This window comes from Heloderma suspectum, chromosome 2 (genome assembly GCF_057233095.1).
Source record: "Heloderma suspectum isolate Gila_16-S chromosome 2, 16-S_ref, whole genome shotgun sequence".
In the NCBI taxonomy this organism is placed as follows: domain Eukaryota; kingdom Metazoa; phylum Chordata; class Lepidosauria; order Squamata; family Helodermatidae; genus Heloderma; species Heloderma suspectum.
In genome coordinates, this window is record NC_139459.1 from 62,503,262 (window position 1) to 62,526,382 (window position 23,121).

The window sequence follows — 23,121 nt, forward strand, 5'->3', positions numbered from 1 at the left end:
TGTGTTAGACTGTTGCAGCCAAACCAACAGAGTCTTGTGGCATCCTAAAGACTAAGAAATGTATTCAGGTGTAAGCTTTTATGGACTACAGTCCACTTCATCAAATGCATGAAATGTTATTTTGAGTTCCATGTGTGTGTGTGTGTGTGTGTGTGTGTGCGCACGCATGAGAGAGTATATATATTGAACATCTTAAGGTTTATAAAAACTTTATGTAATTTGTAAAGGCCTTGAGATTAGTAATCCACTTTCTATAGCTGTCACCATGGGTGACTGTGTTTCAGCTCTTATACTTTTGATAGAAATTAAAGAATATATATTTGTTTTGCCAACTGCTTTATTACACACACACACACACACACACACACACACGGTTAACGAGTGGGGGGGGAGCAGAAACAGTGAGATCAGAGAGAAGTGAAAATGCAGAAACTACAGACGGTGATAATTACTTTATTTACAATGGTCATTCACAAAACATTATCGGATGATAACACAGACATCTCTGCATTGATGAGCTGATTAACACATGTAGTGTGATTAGCCCACACACCCACTTTGTCCCTTATTCAAGCCAAAGGAGACAGAGTTGAACCTCTTGACGAATTGTGGCTCAGCTGTTCACATTTGAATTTCCCTTATTCAAGAATAGCTACCTCAATGACAGAGTGTCCTGGGAGGCTGAAGTGTTCTCAACTGGTTTCTGAATATTGCTATTTCTGCAGTGGAGGCTAGTGGCTCCTATATCAGTGGGGTGGTGAATCTACTTAGGGTTTCAGTCAGAACGAATCAGAACTCTAAAGGAGCTATCCAACTTGCGAAGCACCTTCCATAGCAGCTTTAGTGTTCTTACTGATTTTGACTGAAACCCCGATCAGATTCACTGCCCCACTGGCATTGGAGCCACCAGCCGCCACCGCATTTCTGATTTCAGATTTGTGTCCATGTCCTATGTAAAATGTAGTAGGGCACTGTTGGTGAATGATGGCATATATCACATTGGAAGATGAACAGGTGAATGAATCCCTGAAGATGTGGATGACATTATTAGGCCTTATAATAGCGTTGCAAGGGTAGACATGGGGACAAAATTATCATCTGGGTCCGGTTCCTGTGTCTGCATCTCTGTTACGTGGTCTGTTGTTGTAGGTGAGAAGCTATTTCAAGTTGGAGGGACTATCTGTAAGCAAGTCTAGGCCCGTGAGAGGGAAGTGTCATTGTCCAGGATGGCTGTAGATCATTGATATGTTTGAGTGGTTTTAGCTGGGAACTGTACTTGACAACAGGTGGTGTTTTGTTATTTTCTCTTCAGGGTCTGCCCTGTAAGTAGATTGTTCCTGTGTACCAATCTGGCCTTATCAATCTGTTTTCTCACTTTATTGGGCATGTATTCTAGTGTGAGGAATTTAAATCATTAAGTTTTGAGTGTCTGTCCAACATGTCTGAGGAGATACAATTGTATTGTAGGACTTGGATGTAGCCAATGGATCTTGTGGTCTGTTCTAGGTAGAAACTGGAAGCATGTAAGTATGTGTAGTGGTCTGTAGGTTTCCAGTATAAGATTGTGCTTATATGTCCATTATGTCGTTGCATAGTCATGTCTAGAAAGTGAACGTACTGTGTTGGCTGTTCTACGCTTAGGTTGATGGATGAATGTTATTGAATTCCTGGTAGAACTTCATCAAGGTCTCCTGTCCACAAGTCCATATAATAATGATGTCACCAATGAAACTCAAAGAATAGGCTTTTGGGGACAGGAGCTTAGAAGCATTGTTCTAAATCAACCATGAAGGTGTTTGCCTATTGTGGGGCCACACGACTACTCATAGCAATTGTGAGGATAAAATTGTGAGGATAAAATTGTTGTGAGGATAAAATGGAAAGGAGGAGGACTATGTACACCGCCTTGGGTTCCTTAAGGAGGAAAAAAGGCGGGATATAAATGTAATAAATAAATAAAATTGATCTGAAGATATATGTTCTCCCCAAAGATGACGAAATTGTGGATAAGTACAAAGTGGCAGAGTTTGGTGGTGAGATATGCTGTGGCATCATCAGTGATGATATTCCTAATGGCTTGTAGTACATCTTTGTGGGAATTTTGGTGTAAAGGGCCTCAGCACCCATGGTAACTAGGATGGTGTTTTCTGGGAGATCAGCAATGGATTGTAGTTTTCTCAGGAAGTCAGTGGTATCCCATATGTAACTTGGAATATTAGCAGCATATGGTCTGAGAATGGAGACAATCATTACTTGTCCAGTGAATACATGGCATAATATACAGGACATTCAAGTCTCATCTCTTGGAACAATAGCTTATGTAAAAAAATTAAAGATATTGATAAAGATCTTACAGCAAGAGAATTGTTCAATTGCAGAATCATCAGTAAATTCCAGAGTAGCCATGTTCATGTATTGTAGCAAAGTCTGAAACCTTCACGAAAGAAAGGGAAAAAAAAACATTTTCTAGATCAGTAGATTCTAAAACAATATGTCTTATACTAAGATGTGTATTTTTATTCATTGTGCTTTGAAAAGTCTATATTGAAGCTTCCGAAGCAATTTTGTTTTGAAGTGAGATAATTTTCATACCTCTAATTCCATGTTTCTTCTTAAGTATAATGATATTCAGGTAACAGATACACTACAGTGATTCAAGCTAGAACTATAAATTGAAGCACATTGAAAAAATCAATATTGTTTCAGTTAAGATCGGTTTCCAAAAAGACTCCCTTGCTTTTGATTTTAAGTTGGAAAGAGGAATGATAGAACAATTATGTGGTGTTCTTTTAAGAGTCAGTGGCACTCTTTCATTAGGACAGAAGAGCAAGAGCTTTGGGCATTTTCACACATTAAGCTTAAATCGAGCCTCTCGCTGCCAATGTATGTTAACTTCTTGCTAGTTAGATTCCACAAACAAGGATACAATCCTGTGCACACTTAACGAAGAGTAATCATCACTAAACTCAAAGGAACTTACTTCTGAGTAGACTGTTACACTATAAATGGAAAGATCATAGTTTACTCTAATAGTACGCTAAGAATAACGGGTTGGATCCAATGGTGTTGTTCCACCAGCAGAAGGGAAACTGCTGGTGGCACAGTGTTCTCCCCTGTACCCTGCAGCTCCTCACAAGCTCCCCAAATCTGCTCTGAAGAGTTAGGACCATCTGGAACACATCCGTGGAGTATACAGGGACAGCGGAAGGGAGAAGACAGGATGAGGAAGTCCCATTGTGTGAGCGGAAGTCCAGTCGCACAAGATTGGCTCCAAGCCAACATGTTTCAATTTACCTCAGACATATCTTTACAGACTAATTATGATAAAGATTCATGTGTTTAATATAGTGAAGAATACACTTTATATGTTATCTGGGTTGCTCAGAAACATAAAATGCAAGATTAAAATGCAATAACAATATTTTCTGGATTGCTCAGAAACATAAAATGGAAGATTAAAATGCAATAAAGATAAAGCAACAAACTGCAGCATAAAGTTGTCAGCAAACCAGTTTCAGAGCGTAAGTCATAATACAGAACAGATAAGCAGTGGACATGTAGCCTACGAAACAGCAGAGTGGGATGGCTATAAAATGGATTAAACATTCATTAAAACATCCAAAACATCCATTTACTAATGGAATCTTATTCAAAAGGGCATCCAACATTTTGGGTGGTATGGGAAAACATTTTTTTAATTCCTTTCAGTGTTGTTACCACAGGATTGCATTTTTATCCCGAATGCATTTCTCAGACTTCCATAACTGACTCATTGGGACGCAGACCATTTATATCTGCAGCATTAGGATTATTCTATTGTGAGTTCTATTGTGACTTTGCCACTGTACCTATCCCCCATTAATACCCAAATATAATCCCAATAATGGAAAAAAGAAAGAAAATGAAAACACGATGCTCTTATCTTTTGGGGATTAACCTGGCTTGGAAGCAATGTTCCCTCTCTTTCATCAGCATTACTGCTGCAAGCAATAAACCCTTTGGGAATATGTTGTTCAGAATGATACACCAAGTACAAGAAGCATATTTGTTTTCTATAAGCCAAGTAAAAACAGCAGTCGATGGGGCCAAAAAAATTCCACTCATACCACATTTGAACTCAAATGAACTCTTTTTATTTTATTTATTACATTTGTACCAAGAAGCCCAAAGAAGCATAAATAGTCCTTCTCTTCCCCCACTATTTTATCCTCCCAAGAACCCTGCGAGGTCAGTGAAGCTGAGACATGGTGACTGGCCCAAGGTCACCCACTGGGGATTTGAATTTGGTTAACCACAAACACCACACTGGCTCTTTAAGAAAATGCTTTGTGTTATTAAGAGCACAATCCAATGCATGTTTAGACAGAAAAAGGCCTACAACTCCCAGCATGGCTGGCTGGGGAATGCTGGGAGTTGTAGGCCTTTTTCTGTCTAAACATGCAAAGGATTGTGCCCTCAAAGTTTATTTCTGAATTTTCAGATTTATTACAACAAATTCAGTTACGATTGCCTGGTTTCTCCCACACCTACCCACAACTCTCCCAAGTCTATGCTTTGCAGTTTTGTGTTTTCACTTGATGCACATGGCTTCTTACAGTTTGATTCTTATAGAAAAAGGAGAAGGGGGGAAGAGAAGGGAGAAAGGTAAGGAGAGAGAAGAGGAGAGGGGAGAAGAAAAGAAAAGAAATTAGGATATATGTTCATTGGCTTGTGTAGTGTGGGATGTTCCAGTTGTTATTGGCACAAGTCTTTTATTCTACCTGGAATAAAAGGCTAAGGAAAGAGAAACAGGAGAAGAGGAAGCGGTAGCAAGAAAAAGAAGCATGGAGGAAAGCGGGGGCTTAAGGTAACTAGAGGAAGCAGGGACCATGGGGAAGGCTGTCAGGGAACAGAGAAGGAAGCTGGAGCTGGTAGTTTTCCTGAAACCCAGAAATACTGTCCCACTGTTTTGTTGAAGACAAAATATAGATTACAGTTCATTTTGTCTTGACTCATTTATGTGGGAAAGACTAATTCACAAAGCCCTGTTTTAATTATGTGTCAGAGAGAGCAATAAATAAATGTGACTAGTAAAATAAATTGTATATGCCAAGTCAATTTTAAATGTGAACAGTTCTGTATCATTTCTAGGATAAATTGAATCCATATCCCATTATGCTCACACAAACTTCAAGATGGGTAAACATTTCATTTCTATTCGTTTTTATAAGAATTACCAAAATGTGCACAATTTTTCATATACCAGGTGGAAAGAACTTGAAATTTACCAAGTTAGAATGAGGGAGAAAGCAAAACTGACAGATTTGTCCATCCCTACACAAACCTGGAGGAACTCACTCAGTGTTCAAAAGCATGGGAGACATGATGGAATCCAACAGGACTCCACAGGGCAGCTCTGACAGGAAAAAGCAGCAGATTCCGACACTCCCAGCACCCCCTTTTGGCATCATCTTGCATAATAGGAATGCATTAAAAGCAAAGCACTGCCCCCAACTCTCCATAGCTGATGGTATAAAAAACTGCAGAGAGATCCAGAAGAATCAGCAGGAGGATCCAGAAGAATCAGAGATCCAGGAAGATGGTACCTCCATCTCTTTCCAAGTATTGATCATCAATGTCTGATTATGTCCCCCATCCCTTCCCAAATAAGAACACACACATCCTGGCTTTTATAGAGTACCATTGTAATAGTTTTATACAACCTGTCTTATGTACGGTTGTTCTTATGGTTCCCAGTTAAATATAGCTTTTGCATTTGCAGTATCTTATGACACATGGCAAAGGATATGTAGAGCGTTGAAACAATCTGTAAACCAACTCTTCACAAAATTGAAGAAGGAAGAGACCTCCATAGTGGAAGGGCAACAAAATCCCACTCTGGTGAAAATACATTGGATGCAAGCACAGATAAGCCCAGCTATAATTTCCTGAGAATTTACTCACTCAGAGAAAATCTATAAAATTATTTCAATATTGTGGGAATTTAAAGTACAAAAGCCCAATCTGAGCAGCCCATCCATTCACTTCTAGACGAAATATATCACATCAGATTGCAAAGAGCAAGGCACAAGAGGAAGAGTATGTGACACTTTCAAACCTAAGTCAAGTCTCTAGTGACTTTTCTTCAGTATATGACACACAGAAGTCCATCTGTCTAAAAGTCTCCTGTCAAGTGAACCTTAAATATTATGGTATATTTTTGGTATTGTCATTTATGAGACTTGTAGAAGTATAAAAAAAAGAGTCTGGCTGACATATCTATAAATGTACGCCCTCTCTCTAAAGAGCAGAAATAGCCAGCAGAAATAGCCAGACTTTGCATCCTTATTTAATAGCTGAACCACCATTTATTTCCTCTGTCTTTTACTATGCACGTAGCTGAAGAAAGCCTTTTTGTTGCTTTTAGCATCCCTCACTAATCTCAGCTCGTTCTCAGCTTTAGCCTTCCTGATGCCATCCCTGCAATTCTGTGCTACCTGCCTGTACTCTTCCTTTGTTACTTGGCCTTCTTTCCACTTCCTGTATGTGTCCTTTTTTGTTTTCAGGTCATCTCTAAGCTTTTTGTGAAGCCACGTTGGCTTCTTCTGTTGTCTTCCGCCTTTTCTTCTTGTTGGAATTGTTTGTAATTGTGCCTTGAGAATTTCCTTTTTTAAAAACTCTCACCCATCTTGGACTCCCTTTCTCGTTAGAGTCGCTTGCCATGGGACCTTACTTATCCTTGTTCTGAGTTTATTAAAATCAGCTTTCCTAAAATCCAGGGTACGCATATGACTACACTCGGCTTTTGCTTCCCTTAGAACCAAGAACTCAAGTATAACTTGGTCACTTTCCCCCAGAGTACCTGTAACTGCTACTTTATCTACTAAGTCATTGTTGGTTAGGATCAAGTCAAGGACAGCCAATCCTCTAGTTCCTTCCTCTACTTTCTGTAGATTCCTCTAATTTCTGTACATTCTTCCCAGCCTTTGTGAGGTGCAACCCACCCCTTGCCAACAGTCCATCTTCCAGGAAGTATAGCCCATGTTCCCAGAATCCAAACCTCTTGTGCCGGCACCACCTTCGTAGCCAGTCATTCACCCGGAGTATTTTTCTTTCCTTTTCTAGCCCTCTTCTAACTACTGGAAGGATGGATGAGAAAACTATCTGGGCCCCAAAGTTCTTGAGTTTCCTTCCCAAAGCTTCAAAGTCTGATGTGATTTCTTCGTAGCTCCGCTTGGCGGTATCATTTGTTCCCTCATGGATGAGAAGAAAGGGATACCTGTCAGTGGGCTTTATGAGTGCAGGCAACCTTTCAGTCACATCTCTAATCCGTCCTCCTGGAAGAAAACATACCTGGCGAGTCCATGGGTCTTCACGACATACTTGGGTTTTGATCCCACGCAGCAAGGAGTCTCCCACTACTACCACTCTTCTCTTCTTGTTGTTGTAGGCCTGGGTTTCATCGCCTCTGCTTGACTGACCTTCAGCCTCTTGCTCGCTCTCATGCGGGGTCCCCTGTAATTCTTCCTCTGCAGGCTGTCCTCCAGTCTCATCCTCAAGCCTGGGAAAGTAACAGTCCTAAATAGGCAGTTTTATTTTTGTTTTGTTTTTTTCATTAATGCTTATTCTATCCCTTGAACTTGCACCTCCTACTCTATATAGAGTAGATCTATATAAGATCCATATAAGATCCCTATAAGATCTCTCTTTTATATGTGAGAACTGCAGCAGGCACCAGACTTCTTCCTAAAACTCAACAGTCTATTATTATAACTTACTGGGAAAACCTATGGCAAAAAAAAAACCTTGGAGGGGGGGGGACAAGTGCAACTTAACCGAGAAATGTCCTGGATCACTGGTCCTTCCAAGCCCTGGGGGTGGGGAGATTATGTAGGCCCAACTACTTATGCAGGCTTCTGCTTGTGATGGGCCTTCTAGCTTCCCTCTTAAAGACAGGCAAAAACAGGGAGGCACAAAAATAGCCAAAGAACAAACTTGACACAAAATTACAAAAGTGCTTATTTATCTGTCCCATCAGCCAGGACAGCTAGGCTGGTGAGGACGAGGGAGAGGGCCTTCTCTGTGGTGGCCCCCACTGCGGAACTCCCTCCCTAGGGAACTCCGCCATGCCCCCTCTTTAATGAGCTTCCGCCACGCACTGGAAACTTGGTTATTCAGGCAGGCATTTGGGGCAGGTTAGGGTATTTTTAAATAATGTTTAATGTGTAATTTTACTGTTTTAAATTGTACTGTTGTACATCACCCATAGTGGCCAGGTGACTGGCCAGATGGGCGATTAAGAAATTTAATAAATAAATAAATATTTTTGTGCCAGTCTGCCCAGTGTTTCCTTTCTTCTTTCTCAGGAGCTACTTAAAACACAGTACCACATATTAGAATTTTATACACATGTATCCAAAATACAAGGGACAAAAATACCAGACTAATTAACTGCACCCATTCACAAATGCATTATAAACTTTCAACACAAGGAAATTCAGAAATAAAACTAATTTAAAAACCCTCATATATGAATGTATGTATGAGCAATTAAAATAACACAATAAACACAACTGCCCATTAAACCCAGACTATGTTACCTGCTCTAGTCAAAAACTCCTTGTCATGGCACATTCCCATGACTCTAAAGCATATATGTATATATCTTAAACACAGGTGCAAACACGTCCCTCTGGGGCTCACCTCAAAAAACTAAAACCCAGAATTCACTCCCCAGGGACTATCACTAATCTCCGTTTTGATAATGAAGGGTGGGGGGAATCCAAAACACAGTTATAATAAGCAAAGAAATTATATTTCCTCATTCATCCCTCCTGGAAACAAACTCCCAAGCTCCAGAATCCACTGGATTTCTTTTATTGATGACATTTTTTCATCCTCCTGAACCACCTGTTCTTGAGAGGAGAATGACAGCCCTAGAGGGTCAAAAATGCAGGGCATAGAAACGAAACACTCATTTAAATGTTTAATTCATAGTACAGTGTGAAACATGCAGAGCTCAGCTTTCCTGCACACCTCCCTGTCTGAAAGCACTGCAGGCATTCTGGTTGCCTAGAGACAGAAGTAAACAAAAGTATCTTGGTGACAGACTGCTAAGACTTGTGGAACCTATCTGCTGCTCTTCATGACAAATGAAGAAAGAAAAAAAAACCAGTGCTGCAAAGCTTCCTCTTTTGATTTGAAACCAAGTACAGTAGCTCCACCGAGAAGTTTACCATCAGGTATTGGTAGTTCTTCTGATATTTTTAGCAAGGTGTTAGGCAAACTAGAAGAAGAAATGGCTACAGCAGGAATGCATGTTGGACGCGATGGAGAGTTGGGTTTTTCTTAGCTTGGAGTTAGCTCGTTGTGGGACTGAGAACATTAATGCTGCCAGTTTAAAGCTTTTAAAAGACAGAGAACAAGTGTCAAAGACAAGGTAAAATGCTTGGTTTATAGGTCCATTATGGTTTTCAAAGATGGGATGCACCCACAGGACTTCAAAAGTTGCAGCAGTGTGTGGAAGAGGGAATAAATGTCACAATCCACTGCCTAGAAAGACAAAAATGTGTTGAGCAAAATCTTAGGGAAATAATGTTAACAAATCACAGTACAGAATTGTATTACTTGACTATGTTTGCTCACTGTTTAATTGTGCTTAATTTTTTATAGCATGCATATATATATATATATATATATATATGCGCTATAAATTAATTAAGCACAATTAATATATATATATATGGCAATTTCTCTGATTTTGTTCCAGTTCTATAGTCCTAAGGAACTGGTGTTTTCACACCACTTCTGTCATTTGGGATTTGAATATCTCTTCTCACTGAACAATACTGGAATTATACATGTAAGCTGGGTCTAAGTATGCTTTGGCCGTCTCAGTGAAAGAACATTTCTACAACGTTTTGTATCATTGGTATCACACCTGTGCCAGATGTTTCAAAATGTATGCTAATTGTTCTGGAAATTGCTGGAGTTGCCAATTTATGGATGTCAACTTTTTCACATATGATCGGATTCTATTGGGTTCTGGCTATTGGGCAGTATAAAAATGAAATAAATAATTCTGGGACAGTGAAAATAATATTGGTCAAAACCCTTAGAGGTTATTGAAGAGGTATAACATCCACTGCAGAATCCATTAGTAATTCTGTTTAAAAAGTAATATGAGAACATTGAGAACTAGTCAGAAATGTATTAATGACAACCGGAGAGTATCACTGGCAAAATCTGAAAAAGATACCCAACTCTCTAATTTGACCAAGTGTGGCTGAGAAGATTTTAGGAATGAGTTAACACGCTTCAGATGTTTATGGGACAGGAAAATACACCAAAGTTTTTTTTTCCTGTTTCATTAATTATTAGAATAAAGATAAACCAGAAGAGATTGTACAAAAAGCAGCATTAGCGATGAATTATTATTATTATAGTCATGTCTTTCTGCCTTTCAGGATACAAATCTTTTCAAGGTAGCTCAGAACAAACATAAAACAATAATAAAGATAGCTAAAACAATACCAAGTCAAACATTTAAACTCAACAGGATGAACAAAACCCAGCAAAAATATATTCATGACTAGTCCCAGCTACTCTATGCGCTGCTTTCTGCAATCCATTCTGAATCTCTCTGAAAATGAGACTTCAGTATGATGTAAGCAGTGATATATGATTTATTATTATGTTCCTGTTTTTTAACCTTGACATTTTGTGTGATTAATTTAGCTTAATTTCTTTTCAAAGTTAATACTGTTGGGGGGGGGGAATACACATCACATTGCTATTTCAGGAGCACCCATGTAACTCATAATGCTAATACTTTAATCCAGTTCTTTCCTGTCTTTCAAGACCATAGAGTTCCCAAGGAGGCTTAATAATACAATGCAAACAAACATATGAATAAAATCATGTTAAAAATATAAACAATTTAAAATAAAACAGGCACAATAAAATGTAAATGTCAAAGTATCTGTCAAGAGTGGAAACCGTAAGTTTTTTCAATTAAAAGCCAGGGAAGACAGAAAAGTTTTAAAAATGCTCTTAAAAGCAGCCATATGTGGGACCATCTGTATATTTATCAGGAAGGAAATCCACAGGGCAGGAGTAGGCAACATGTGGGCCACATGTGCCCCCCTTTCTTGCACCCCCACACTACCAAAATTTGGCAGCATGGCAATGGCAAAACGCTGTGATTTCACCTCGTAAAGAAAAAACGCACACCTGGAAGTGGTGGCAGGGAGGAATGTGGTCTCCCTGGGTTTGGGGGGGGGGAGAAGTTGGCCCTTGGAGCCCCAGATGTTTGCCCAGCCCAGCCATAGGATAAGGGCCACTACTGAAAAGGCTCTATCTTGAGTGCCCACTAACCTTATTGAGCATAGTGGCTGGCCAACAAGCAGGGCACCTAAGGATTATCTTGGATCAGTCCAGGAGAACTAGCACAGTTGCACTTTCCCTGTTAATTCTCTGGTGTAAGCCATCAGCTAGGGTAACCAAGGTTGTTTCTATCCCAAAGCCAAGCCTGAATCTAGAATGCGGTGGATTCAAATAATGACTATCCTCCAAAATTACCTGGATTTGAGAACCCAACACCTGCCCCAGAACCTTGCTCAAAAATGGAAAGTTAGGTATCAGGCAATAGTTATCACAGATTGAGGGCTCTAGATTTGCTTTTTTCAGGAGGGTCCTAACCACCAACTCCTTAAGCATAGTAGGCACCCCTCCCTCAAAGAAACCTTTATTACTTCTGAGATTGTGACATCCAGCCCTGGCAGACATTACAAGCCAAAATGGGCAAAGACTTAAGCAAAGTGGCAAGCCTCAGTCCTTCAAGAAGCTTGCTCACATCCTCAGGCTGTACAATATCAGCACTGTACCATCAGATACACTTTCTATCAGTTTTGAAGAACACAAAGTACATGGAAACAAGCAATCAACCAAAGCTCAGTTTCTCTCCTCCCCCAAGCAATCCCAACACTGTGCAAATAATGCAAATAAGGATGCTAGCTGAATGCAAATAACGATGCTAGCTGAAGCCCCATTAAGCAATGTACATGTATTCTTTGGAGAGAATAAAATAATAAAAGCATGGGAAAATCCAAAGGACGTTACATCTTATAAGAGATTAAACCATCCTTTTGTAAAATATTTATGCCCATGGAAGAACTTCATGCCAGTATCATAACATATTATATCCTTTTCTACTATATAGACACAAGGAAGAAGGATAAGCAGATCTAACAATGCTAAGGGATCACATCTGAGTTCCCATTCAACCACACGCAGACATTATGCTAGGCACCAATTCAAATGCTGTGAATCAAAGATCCCTGTAACACCCTCTTCAGGGGTTCAGTTTTTGTAAGCATGGAAGGTGGTGGGGCTGTGAGGTTCAGCCCCGCCTCTTTGATCTCCAACCTCCCCGTGTGAACAGGGAAGGTCTGCAATGATTCTGTAGATCTGCAACAGAAATGGGGAATGTCTGCAACAGAGCTCCATGGAATTGGAACCCTGCTTTATCAACACCATTGCAGACCTTTCTGGTCAACATGGGGAGGTTGTGTGTGGAGGGGGCATGGCCAGAATGCACATTCCATGGCACCTTCCACACTTACAAAAACTGAATACCCGAAGAGGCTTTATGTTTTACTCATACAGGTTGCCCAAGTTCTGTCATGAGCCATGGAAATGGAATGTTGACCTCATGGCATCACCTAGGAAACAGTAATGCTAGCTCTAAGCATCTTTCAGAGCTGGATAACAGCCTGAGTACGAAGCTGTGCACCTGCTGTTGGTTTAACAGAATTACATCTCCTTAGTCTGAGGTAAGACACTTATTTAAGCTATTTTCTGAAACTTGGAAGTTCAATTTGCAATCCTCATGATATTTAGTGCATTTTAGATGTTGTAGTATTCATTATTTTAAGTCTTTTCTGTAAGTATTATAGAGAAATGAATGTAATTATGTTCGTATTCTCTATTAGCATTTTTCTGTATATGCCATCACTACTAATAGTAAGTTGCGACTAGTAATAATATCAGATAGAGAACAAAAAGCCCAATAATACAAATACTAGTACCTGTTATTTGTGAAGTGCCATTTACATAGATAACACTATTGTAATTAAATAATAACAATAATCATAACAATAATAACCATAACAACAACAATAATAGCAGTATCCTAGACACTATGTTCTAAAACAGGGGAGTGCAACTTTTGAAGGCCTAGGAGCCATTTTCACCCCCAGACCCCTGCCACTGGCCACAACCCACAAGGCACCGTGCAGTACAAAAAGGGCCAAAATTCAGTGGCAAACTGCTTCATAGTGCTTCAGAGTTTAAATTGAGCTTGCTTCCAACTAAATTTAATCTTTTGTCCATCAGTAGCTGCTATGGGTGGCATTTTTAATGTTTTTTTTTTAACTGGGCACTGGGGGGGGTGCAACAGAGGGTCCGCATACAGCCTGTGGGCTGCACATTGCCCATCCCTGTTCCAGAACAAACGTCTCCAACCTCGTGCCCCCAGAGGTTTGGGGCTTCAACTCTCCAGGTTGGGGAAGGCTGTGCTACCTGCTAACAGAATTCAGAAAATGTTTTGCTGAAGTAGTGGGTTTTCTGGAAGGACATGGAGGAGGAGTTGTTGTTAAGTAGCTTAATGGATACATAGGCAGGGAGATTGCTCCTGGCATAGGTAAGAACATGGGGATAGAGTCATGGTTGGGAAAGGCTGATAAACAAATGAGCTAATATGGAGTGGAAAGAATAAGAATAAGGGGGGTCATGCGGAGATGACAAGGAAATACAGTCAGAGGTGGAGAACTTTAAATGTAAGGAGAAAGTGCTTAGATTGATCTTAAAAGTAAGAAGAGCCAGTAAAGAGACAAGTGTGACCATAGTAGTAGGAGAGGACATGATCATAGCAGTAGGAGAGAAAGATGCTTTCTATAGCAATGAACTTACAATTACCCCAGGGTTATAACACATAAAATTGCACAGAGCGAATGGGGCAGAAGAGCAAGCCATTATTTATTATAGTATTTATAGGCTGCTTCTCAGGACATAGTCTTTATAAGGCAACTCACAACAATAAATACAAACATAAAACATAACAAAATATTTTGTAAGTATTCTTTCTGTCAGATAGTGTGGTGCCACACAGGTTTCATCTTTTTCGGAATATTAGGAAGCTGCCGGAATATTTGTCCATCTCGTCCAGTATTGCCTGCTCTGACTGGCAAGAGGTTTTCCAGAATCTCAGAAAGAAGGTCAGAATATTTGTCCATCTAACCAACATTGAGGCAGCAGCTTTCTAGGGTCCAGACAGAGGTATTTCCCATCACCCACTATCTGATCCTTTTAAGTGGAGGGATTGATGAACCTGGGACCTTCTCCATTGTGTGCCATCACTGAGCTGTGGTCCCTCCATTTTTTTAACATCTTCCCACTGCAGTAGGAAATGGGAAGAGGAAAGGCAGGGAAAAGCTGAATTAGATATTGAAGATACTTCACCACAGGTTTTCAGCCAAGCCGTTAACCTCAACAATGAAATAAGGACAGTTTTGGCCATTCTATGCCTTCTGGGCTTGAGATGCTCACCAGTTCTGAAATTCCCTAATATCAAATCAAATCTGCTTATTACAGTCCATGACCACAGTTCCCTAATAGAGTACAAGCTTTATTAGGGGAGTCTTTTCACATGTGCCATATAAATGGAGCTGGGAGCTGATCTACACATTAAGAAAAATATGTGCTACAGCCATCCCAGATATCCCACTTCCATAATTTAGGTGGAAGGAATCACATGATCAAGTGCTCTGCCAAATTAAAAAAAAAAAAGTCAAGGAGGGTTAGTAGAACTTGCTTCAGCTTGCTAACTTTCTGCGTATAGGGAGTTTTTGTTTTTGCTCTTGTAGAAATTAGATCAAGCCCACCATCTTAAGAAAACTTATGTGGAACTAAGCTTTGCTTCACAAGAAATCGCCACCACATGGAGGCCCCTTAGAACTGTCTCTGCATGGTGAATGCTCCATCTAGTAAGTCATTTAATGTGAACCCCACCATGTGATAACTTACCAGGCAATTCATTTCTCACCACCAGACGATCAGGTGCCTTGCATAAGCAGTGTCAAGGAGCCTCTGTGTGGTGACCATGGGGGAATTTTCATGGAAACACATTGAGAATTGCTTTCAGCTTTTCTCCATTTTTCCTGAAATCGGCTTTGGTCTGTCAGTGGCACACTAAGCTGAAAAAAGCAGACTATACCCCTCCCAAACCAACATCTTTCACAGGTCACACTGCACTCTAATCTGACTTATTTTGGGGTGGGGTGGGGTGGGTGGAGTCAACCACATATGAGAGACTTGGGCCCCGCCCCTCCTCTTTTGCCTGCTCAGGGACAGGAATGTATTGCAAGGGATATCAGGCATCCAGAAAAAAGACACAGAGCCTTTTGCCTGGAAGTTTCCCAATTCCCCACCAACAAGTGTGCTTACCAGCCTTTCTCCACAGAAACAAGACTCCCACATTGTTAAACCGTTAAATCCTTAAAGTGTTAAAGCAGTGAATCTTTAACATATCCCAGTGCTGGATAAGAGTCTCTGTAAAGCACCCCCCTTCTGTGCATGTTTACTGGGAAGTAAGAAATCAATTGCACTCCCCCACAGTGAATCTTTAACATATCCCAATGCTGGATGAGAGTCTTGCCCCTGCTTCTGTGTATGTTTACTTGGGAATAAATCTCCCTCGCAGTGAATCTTTAACATATCCCAGTGCTGGATGAAAGTCTCTGTAAACCCACCCCCCTTTCTGTGCATCTTGACTCAGAGGTAAGAAAGAAAGCTCGCCCCCCTGCAGTGAATCTTTAACATATCCGAGTGCATACGGAGCTATGGTATATCGCTAAAGCGTTAAAACAGTTAAAATGCTAGAGCTCTTTAGCTCCTTAAACGCTTTAGCACTTTAACCCTTTACATGGTAGATACGTGGTTTGAATCGAGGGACTGCCTCCCTCCCTCACTGGCATGTGTGTAAAGGAGCGCGGGGTGTGTGTGTCTTGTTTTCGTTGCTTAATTTGTTCCGAACTGTTTCCTCACAGCCCCCAGAAAAGCGATGACTTACCTCTGAGTAGACGTAAGATTGTGCTGTAAGTCCACAACCCTCGGCACACTTACTTGGGAGTAAGCCCCACTGAATTTAATGGGGTGCTCTGAATCAACAGAGGATGTTGATTCTGAGCTTGGTGGGGTGGGATCAGATCTGTCTCTCTTCATTGCAGGGAGGCATTTTACCCTCTTCTTCTTCCGATCAGCCTGTGATCAGCATTTACATTTAAATGCTCAAGCATTTATACGGCAGACACGTTGTTTGAATCGAGAAAAGTCCTTCCTCGGCAAGTTCATAGTGGTACACTGATGTTACAGACTGCCAATACGGCGCCATTAAATTTTATTATCAGGTTATCGCCAATCTTTTTGAAAGCGGGATAAAGGGGGAAATGTGCGGGAGACGTCCTGGAGGTTGACAGCATCGTGTAAAGGACCTGCAAACGTTTGTGAGTGACCAATCACGAGCGTGCAATAAATTGCTCATGTAGAGACACCCTCAGTTAAATAAGGCTGTGCAGTATGAAGTGGGCTGCAATTGGTTTGATGAGTGGATGTGGAACCTATGGTTAATAATGTTTTCTGGCCTCTATTACAGGTAATACTTTAAACAAAGATGTCCACAGAGAACATGACAGAGTTGGTTAAACGCCTTGACAAGTAAGTCAGCCATTCTCTAGCTTTTCAATTATCACAAGCAACAGTTCATTTGATAGAGAAGGATAACACAAGAAGAACTGACTTTGTGATAGTGGACACCATTACTAAGAGATGTTAAGTTAAAGCAGGCTTCTGGTCACAGACATCTTTTGCCATTTATTATCATTGCATATTGATCTTCACACTGGGAGCAACCTAAAGTAGAATAGCTAGGAAAGAAATTGCGACAAGTGACTCAGTTCAGGTTGTATTTTTAATGAGAACTGTGCAATAGTGTGTGTGTTTTAATTTTCATATAAAAATTTGCACTTTCAAAATTGAAGAATTTTTCATTGGATTAATAGCTACACTTTCAGAAAAAGCCGTTTTGAGTCCAAAGTATTTTGTGCCATGTTTTCCATGGTAGTTCCCACCATACTCAGTGGCCTGGTTTGGAAGTAACACTAAACCATAGTTTAGCATTATGGGAACAAGTCTGCTTGAGCCTTGGTAAGTCCCCCCCCCCCTTCCTCTGGTATGGTTATGAAGGAAGAAACTGGAATCATCAGTGTCCCCGTTTCAACTAACTATAGTTTATCATTAAATCTGAGCCAAGAACTGTCAATTAAACTATGGTTTACTTAAATCAGCAAAGATCAGAAGCCATGGTTTTATCTTGGCTTGCTTCAATAAACCAGTTTAAACTTACCACTTTGGCCTGGTTAGAACGTAACGACAACCTACAGTTTGTTTAAATCAGGAAGTAGATATTTCTAGTCCCCTTACAGGCATGGAGTCGGGGGCCGGGGGAGACACGTATGGCCAAGGCTTGAATAAGCTCATTCCTATAGTGCTAAACAATAGAATCATAGAATAGTAGGGTGGGAAGGGGCCTAGAAGACCACCGAGTCCAACCCCCTGCTCAATGCAGGAATCTAAGTCAAAGCATCCCTGACGGATGGCTGTCCAGCTTCATCTTGAAGTTGAATGCCTCATTTAGCATTGCATCTAAACTGGGCCAGTCTCTTTACTTCTTTCCTTTCATGGACATCAAATGGCATCAGTGTTTGTCATGGGAATGCTCACTGTTTCCATTTTCAGCTGCCTATATTCTCCAGGCAGCTGGCCTACAACCAAATAAAAGGAAAGTTCCATCTGCCATGCCATCAAGTCCTTAGGCATTTCCCAGACTGTTCACCTAATAGCATCATTTACTCCCCCTAAACATCTTATACACAATACATATGTGCAGCATCTAGCATCTTTGAAGGACCTATTCTCATTTCATCTCAAAAGATGTGGGGGTGGGGGATTGTCAGTCACTCCTTTTCCATTTCACCTTTTACTGACTTGCAAAAAGTACTCTCTGATCAACCCTTCCAATGCCTGTTTTGACCTTCTCAGACACCTCCCTCCACCCTCACTAAACTCCTGCCCAGACAATATCCAATGCATAAAGTCTTAATCTGTTTTGAATTCACATTGTAATAAATATGTTCGTTAATCTTACCAAAAGGTAGCTAATATGTTAACCTGTCTGTGTAAATATAGACAATTATATTTTTATTCTGCTTTTCTGACAAAAGGAACAGCTCACATCAGTTTAAAGAAATGTAATCTCTTAAATGTCTCTGCAAGGGCCAAGACTCCTTTGGCAATGTGATATCTCCTAGTAGAAATGAGACATTAATCATTTTCTTAATTGATTAAAATTTGATATTTTTTTTTTGGACACAAAAAAATCCTTTTATACAGCTTTTAACAGCAACCTTGAAGCATTCTGGGGCCAGATCTACACCTTGTGTCATATCATTACGATCCCATCATGGTAACACTATATTCCTCTTGCTCATTTATAATTCGTAGGACACACAGTGATATTTGTTGTGGAATTTTGGATAATGTGGAATAAAAAGCAAGAAATAACACTACAAAAGTGGCATATCAAATGTGTAACATGCCCCAACAGTTATCAGTGCACTTCAATACTGCTATAAAGCAGTAGTGTAGATCTAGCTTTGATCAGCAAGAGATTAATCATAGCATGGTTCCACATGTAATAGTGAATGGAAGAGAAAAATAAACCAAGTTGAGTTAAGCTCACGGTAAAACCTCCAACATTTTTCACAGGAGTTTCCTTTTCAGGATGCAAGGGTCATGGCAGTAGGTTATCATTTATATTCTCCTCAGATACAGATCTCACAAGAGCAACAAACATAAATGATTTATCCTTGAGTGTATGAATTAAAGGAACCAGTCACTCTGATGGATGCTCTCACGCTCTCTTAAGGAATATAATTAGTACAATCAAGCAGTAAGAGTGATGTGTTTTGTTTTGAAAGCAATAAAGCAGGGGGCCCTAATCCAGGCTAGGCAGCACCTTAGGGTTCCTCCAGGGCGCGGAGCTTAGACTCCAATGTTCCCCTCATCCCTGCTGCTATCTCCAATCTCAGAACAGCGGTAGCAGTGGGAATGCGGGGTGACCTGACCTCTTGGTCTGTGCTGGGAGGAGGCACACTTCCGTGTCTCCTTCCAGCACAAAGAAAAAAGGAACAACTCACCTTTGCAGATGTTGAAGAAGTTCCATTTGCATTAGTACAATGGTATTCCCATGAACTTGAGCACACTCCGGGAGAGAGCGCAGGACAGGAAGGCCTGGCGTGCTATGGTCCATGGGGTCACGAAGAGTCGGACACGACTGAACGACTGAACAACAAAAATGGTATTCCCTGTAGTAACCTATGGCTGCGAGAGCTGGACCATAAGGAAGGCTGAGCGAAGGAAGATAGATGCTTTTGAACTGTGGTGCTGGAGGAAAATTCTGAGAGTGCCTTGGACTGCAAGAAGATCAAACCAGTCCATACTCCAGGAAATAAAGCCAGACTGCTCGCTTGAGGAAATGATATTAAAGGCAAAACTGAAGTACTCTGGCCACATCTTGAGAAGACAGGATACCCTGGAGAAGATGCTGATGCTAGGGAAAGTGGAAGGCAAAAGGAAGAGGGGCCGACCAAGGGCAAGATGGATGGATGATATTCTGGAGGTGACGGACTCGACCTTGGGGGAGTTGGGGGTTGGCAGTGGCCGACAGGAAGCTCTGGCGTGGGCTGATCCATGAAGTCATGAAGAGTCGGAAGCGACTGACTGAATAAACAACAAAAAAGCCAGGGAAGCAGCCCTGGAAATCAGAGATATGCATCAATTTGGCAGTATTTCAGTGCTCTTGAAATCATGTCCCTCAGTCCCCAAGTTCTGCTTGGAATGAAGTACTTAACTGCTGGTTGTAAGGCTCATGACACACATTTCTAAGTCCAACTCATTTTTTATAGCTCTGGTTGTTACCTCTAATGCACATGCATGAACTGGCACCATAAATAATTTGTCTCAGGGCAAAGCTGCTTCCAGGAGAGACTGCTCTACTGAAATTACTTGAATTGCTCAGTCTCCAACCATTGAGATCTTGGAACTGTGGAGCCATGTATATGCAATTCCACACAGAGTTAGGATCAGCTCCCCTGAAAAATTAATGTGATTGGGCACTGTGCCTGTCAATCTGAAGTTGTGCAGAAAGGCAGACAGACAGACAGACAGACAGACAGTGGCTTGTTTACAGAAGGGTGTATTTTATTAGGGTGACTAAGATTAATTGTTTCAGTTAAAGATGCAGACACAAATATGGATGTTCTGTAATATTCAACAGTTAAATAATCAGGGTCAACTGATTTATTCTTCTTTGGGGACTTCACATTTAAAGCTACTTGCTGAAATGGCTTTTCTAAACATTTCTTTGTCTACTTAAGAGACATTTTCAGAAGAGTTTTCTATTCTAATTTTCAGGCAGTTTATTTAAGAAAGGTTAATATCCTCTGCTTTTAATTGGTAGAGTAATCAATTCACAGATCTCATTTTTATTCTGTCATTTCTCTAGCCCAGCCTTCTGCAATCTGGTGCCCTCCAGATGTCTTAGATTACAACTCCCAGCATCCACCAGTCCAAGACATCTGGAGGGCACCAGGTTGGGGAAGGTTGATCTAGCCAGTTTGATTCCCCCCCCCCAACAGGGTGTAGTCCCCTTTTAATTAACTTCTTGAGGCAGGGTAAGGTGTGCCAGTGTGGTGTGGGTTCCAAATTCTGCTGAGCAGCCCTCTTCTGAGAAATAAGGCCACCAGGGACAGCCCAATCATTTTCTTGCCTGATGCGAAGGACAAAATAGTGCCACTTCTCCATGCCATCCCCATGCCATCCCCATACCGAAGCCAGCCACATGCACAGACACACTTCTTCCCACCATCTGAAGCCCTAACTCAAGTCTCTTCATGAACATTCCGCAGAATCTCTGGGGTGGGGAACCTGTAACCCATGGATCTTATACAGCCCTCAGCCTACTTTCATGTAGGTGGCCCACAGAGCTAGGCCACTGTAAAAACTCCATCCACTTTTGACTCTGGCTCCACCCATTAGCTGCATCCCCATCCCCAGACTTTTTCCTCAGATCAATAGCCCTTCGTAGGATAAAGATTCAACACCCCTGAAACCTCTGGCTTATATTTAGGCCAGAGGCCAGGCACTGTTATTTCCTTACCCTATCTTTTTGAGAAAGCAATCCCTGAGAAAACTTACCCAGCACTCTTAGCCTTGTGATAAAAGCTTGTATAATGCATGTTGTTCCAGTTCATTAGCTGGTTTCCCAGTGGGATAACCACTGATGAAAAGGACCAGTGTGAAGAGAGACAGAGAGAGAGACAGAGAGAGAAAGCCAATGTGTTTAGTTCTCTATTATGGCATTTATGTAGACTCATAGCAGAGGGACTATCTATATTTAAACGTGTCTAGAAAAGCCAGCCAAAAAGCAGCTAAATAGTGGACACTCCTCCCGAGCAAGTTACTCTGTCTAGTCTTTTCAGGGGATCCTAAACAGTTTCACACATGATAGCTTTCCTACATGGACCTCTCTTCCAAACAAGAAAACTTCATGTAATAACTAATGTGACAAAAATGCAAATGTGTTTATTTTGCGGTGTGTAGACATGGTGTGGGCCTTCTACCAACATATAACATTCTGTTGTGAGCACATGTGATGAAATAGACACACATGTACATATCTCACATGTTATGCTTGATGTCCATGCAGCAGAAGTGATACCAATGTTATAATACTGCACAAAGTTGATTTGAATTCAATGAAAACTAATACTTATTTTCACTATATTTCAGTGGTTTTACTCTTGCCTGGAAGTTCAGTCGCAGATGGTACTACTGGGAGTGTAACGTTTTGCCCCATGGCTCCTACACTGCAGTATACCATTGGGTCCATTTTGTATCCTGTGTCTTCAACATCGTTTCTGGCCTCAACACACGTTAGGTTGTGTGTCTATCCAGAGCTAAATTCACACCTAATAGTACTTTCATGTATATCAGTTGTCACCTTTATTGATAACACATCTTAAACAGCAAATTGATACACTCAGGAGATCAAATACTTAGCTCTAGAATAGTGAGTGGAAGGTTGAAGCAAGATTGATTGATTAAATTTCTTTATTGCCCATCTGGCTGGTCACCCGGCCACTCTGGGCGATGTACAATAACACAACAGTTTAAAACAATAAAATTCCATATTAAAACATCGTATTTTGAAAAATATCCTAACCCACCCCAAACGTCTGCCTGAACAACCACGTTTTTAATGCATGGCGGAAGCTCATTAAAGTTGAGATAAAAGAAGTGGTACAGATGAGGTGAAAAGACAATGCAAGATCAGGCCTTCCATACTGCAATCCAGGATGGCAGAAAACCAAGCATTACTTATACTGAGTGAAATAATGGGCCTAAACAGAATTAGAAATTATTCTTAGGAGCAACCTGTCAATGCATGATAATAGTAAAGCCTGAACAGTAGCTCAAAGGAGGAAAATTAAAGCAGTTATAAATGCAAAGACTGGGGTCGGGGGGTCAATATAACAAGTAACACAATGTCCAGTTGAGACAGAACACTCCCTACCTGGAATTCGTAGAATCCACGTAATTTGTTAACTCTATGGTATAGTAGCTTAATTGTTAACTAACGAGACCACGTTCACTATGTGTTCACAGAGCATGAACCACCCTTCCTCAACAATAGGTCTAATGAATGTTTTCATGTCCCTTGCTTTGCTGTCTTAACCCATCTTGTGCAGGATGTTTTTCTCTGCTTGAGATAGCACATCCACCATACATGGTCAATTGCACAGATGCCACTGGTGGCAACTGCTGGTTGCTCTTCTGGAAACAGCGCATAGTCGAGCTGTGGAATTTGTTACCACAAGATGTAGTGATGGCCACCAATTTGGATGGCTTCGAAAGGGGATTAGACAAATCCATGGAGGAGGAGGCTATCAATGGCTACTAGTCCTG

At 40.9% G+C, this 23,121-nt stretch overlaps 1 protein-coding gene across 1 annotated transcript in view; it reads left to right on the forward strand.

Annotated features, from left to right (window-relative positions):
• Positions 1-23,121, forward strand: part of FAM81B (family with sequence similarity 81 member B) — a 75,874-nt gene that overhangs the window by 21,818 nt on the left and 30,935 nt on the right. The window contains exon 2 of the mRNA XM_084833784.1: positions 16,691-16,752. Within this exon, the coding sequence (XP_084689910.1) occupies positions 16,709-16,752 (44 nt within the window). The 5' untranslated portion in view covers positions 16,691-16,708. The remainder of the gene's footprint in view (positions 1-16,690; positions 16,753-23,121) is intronic.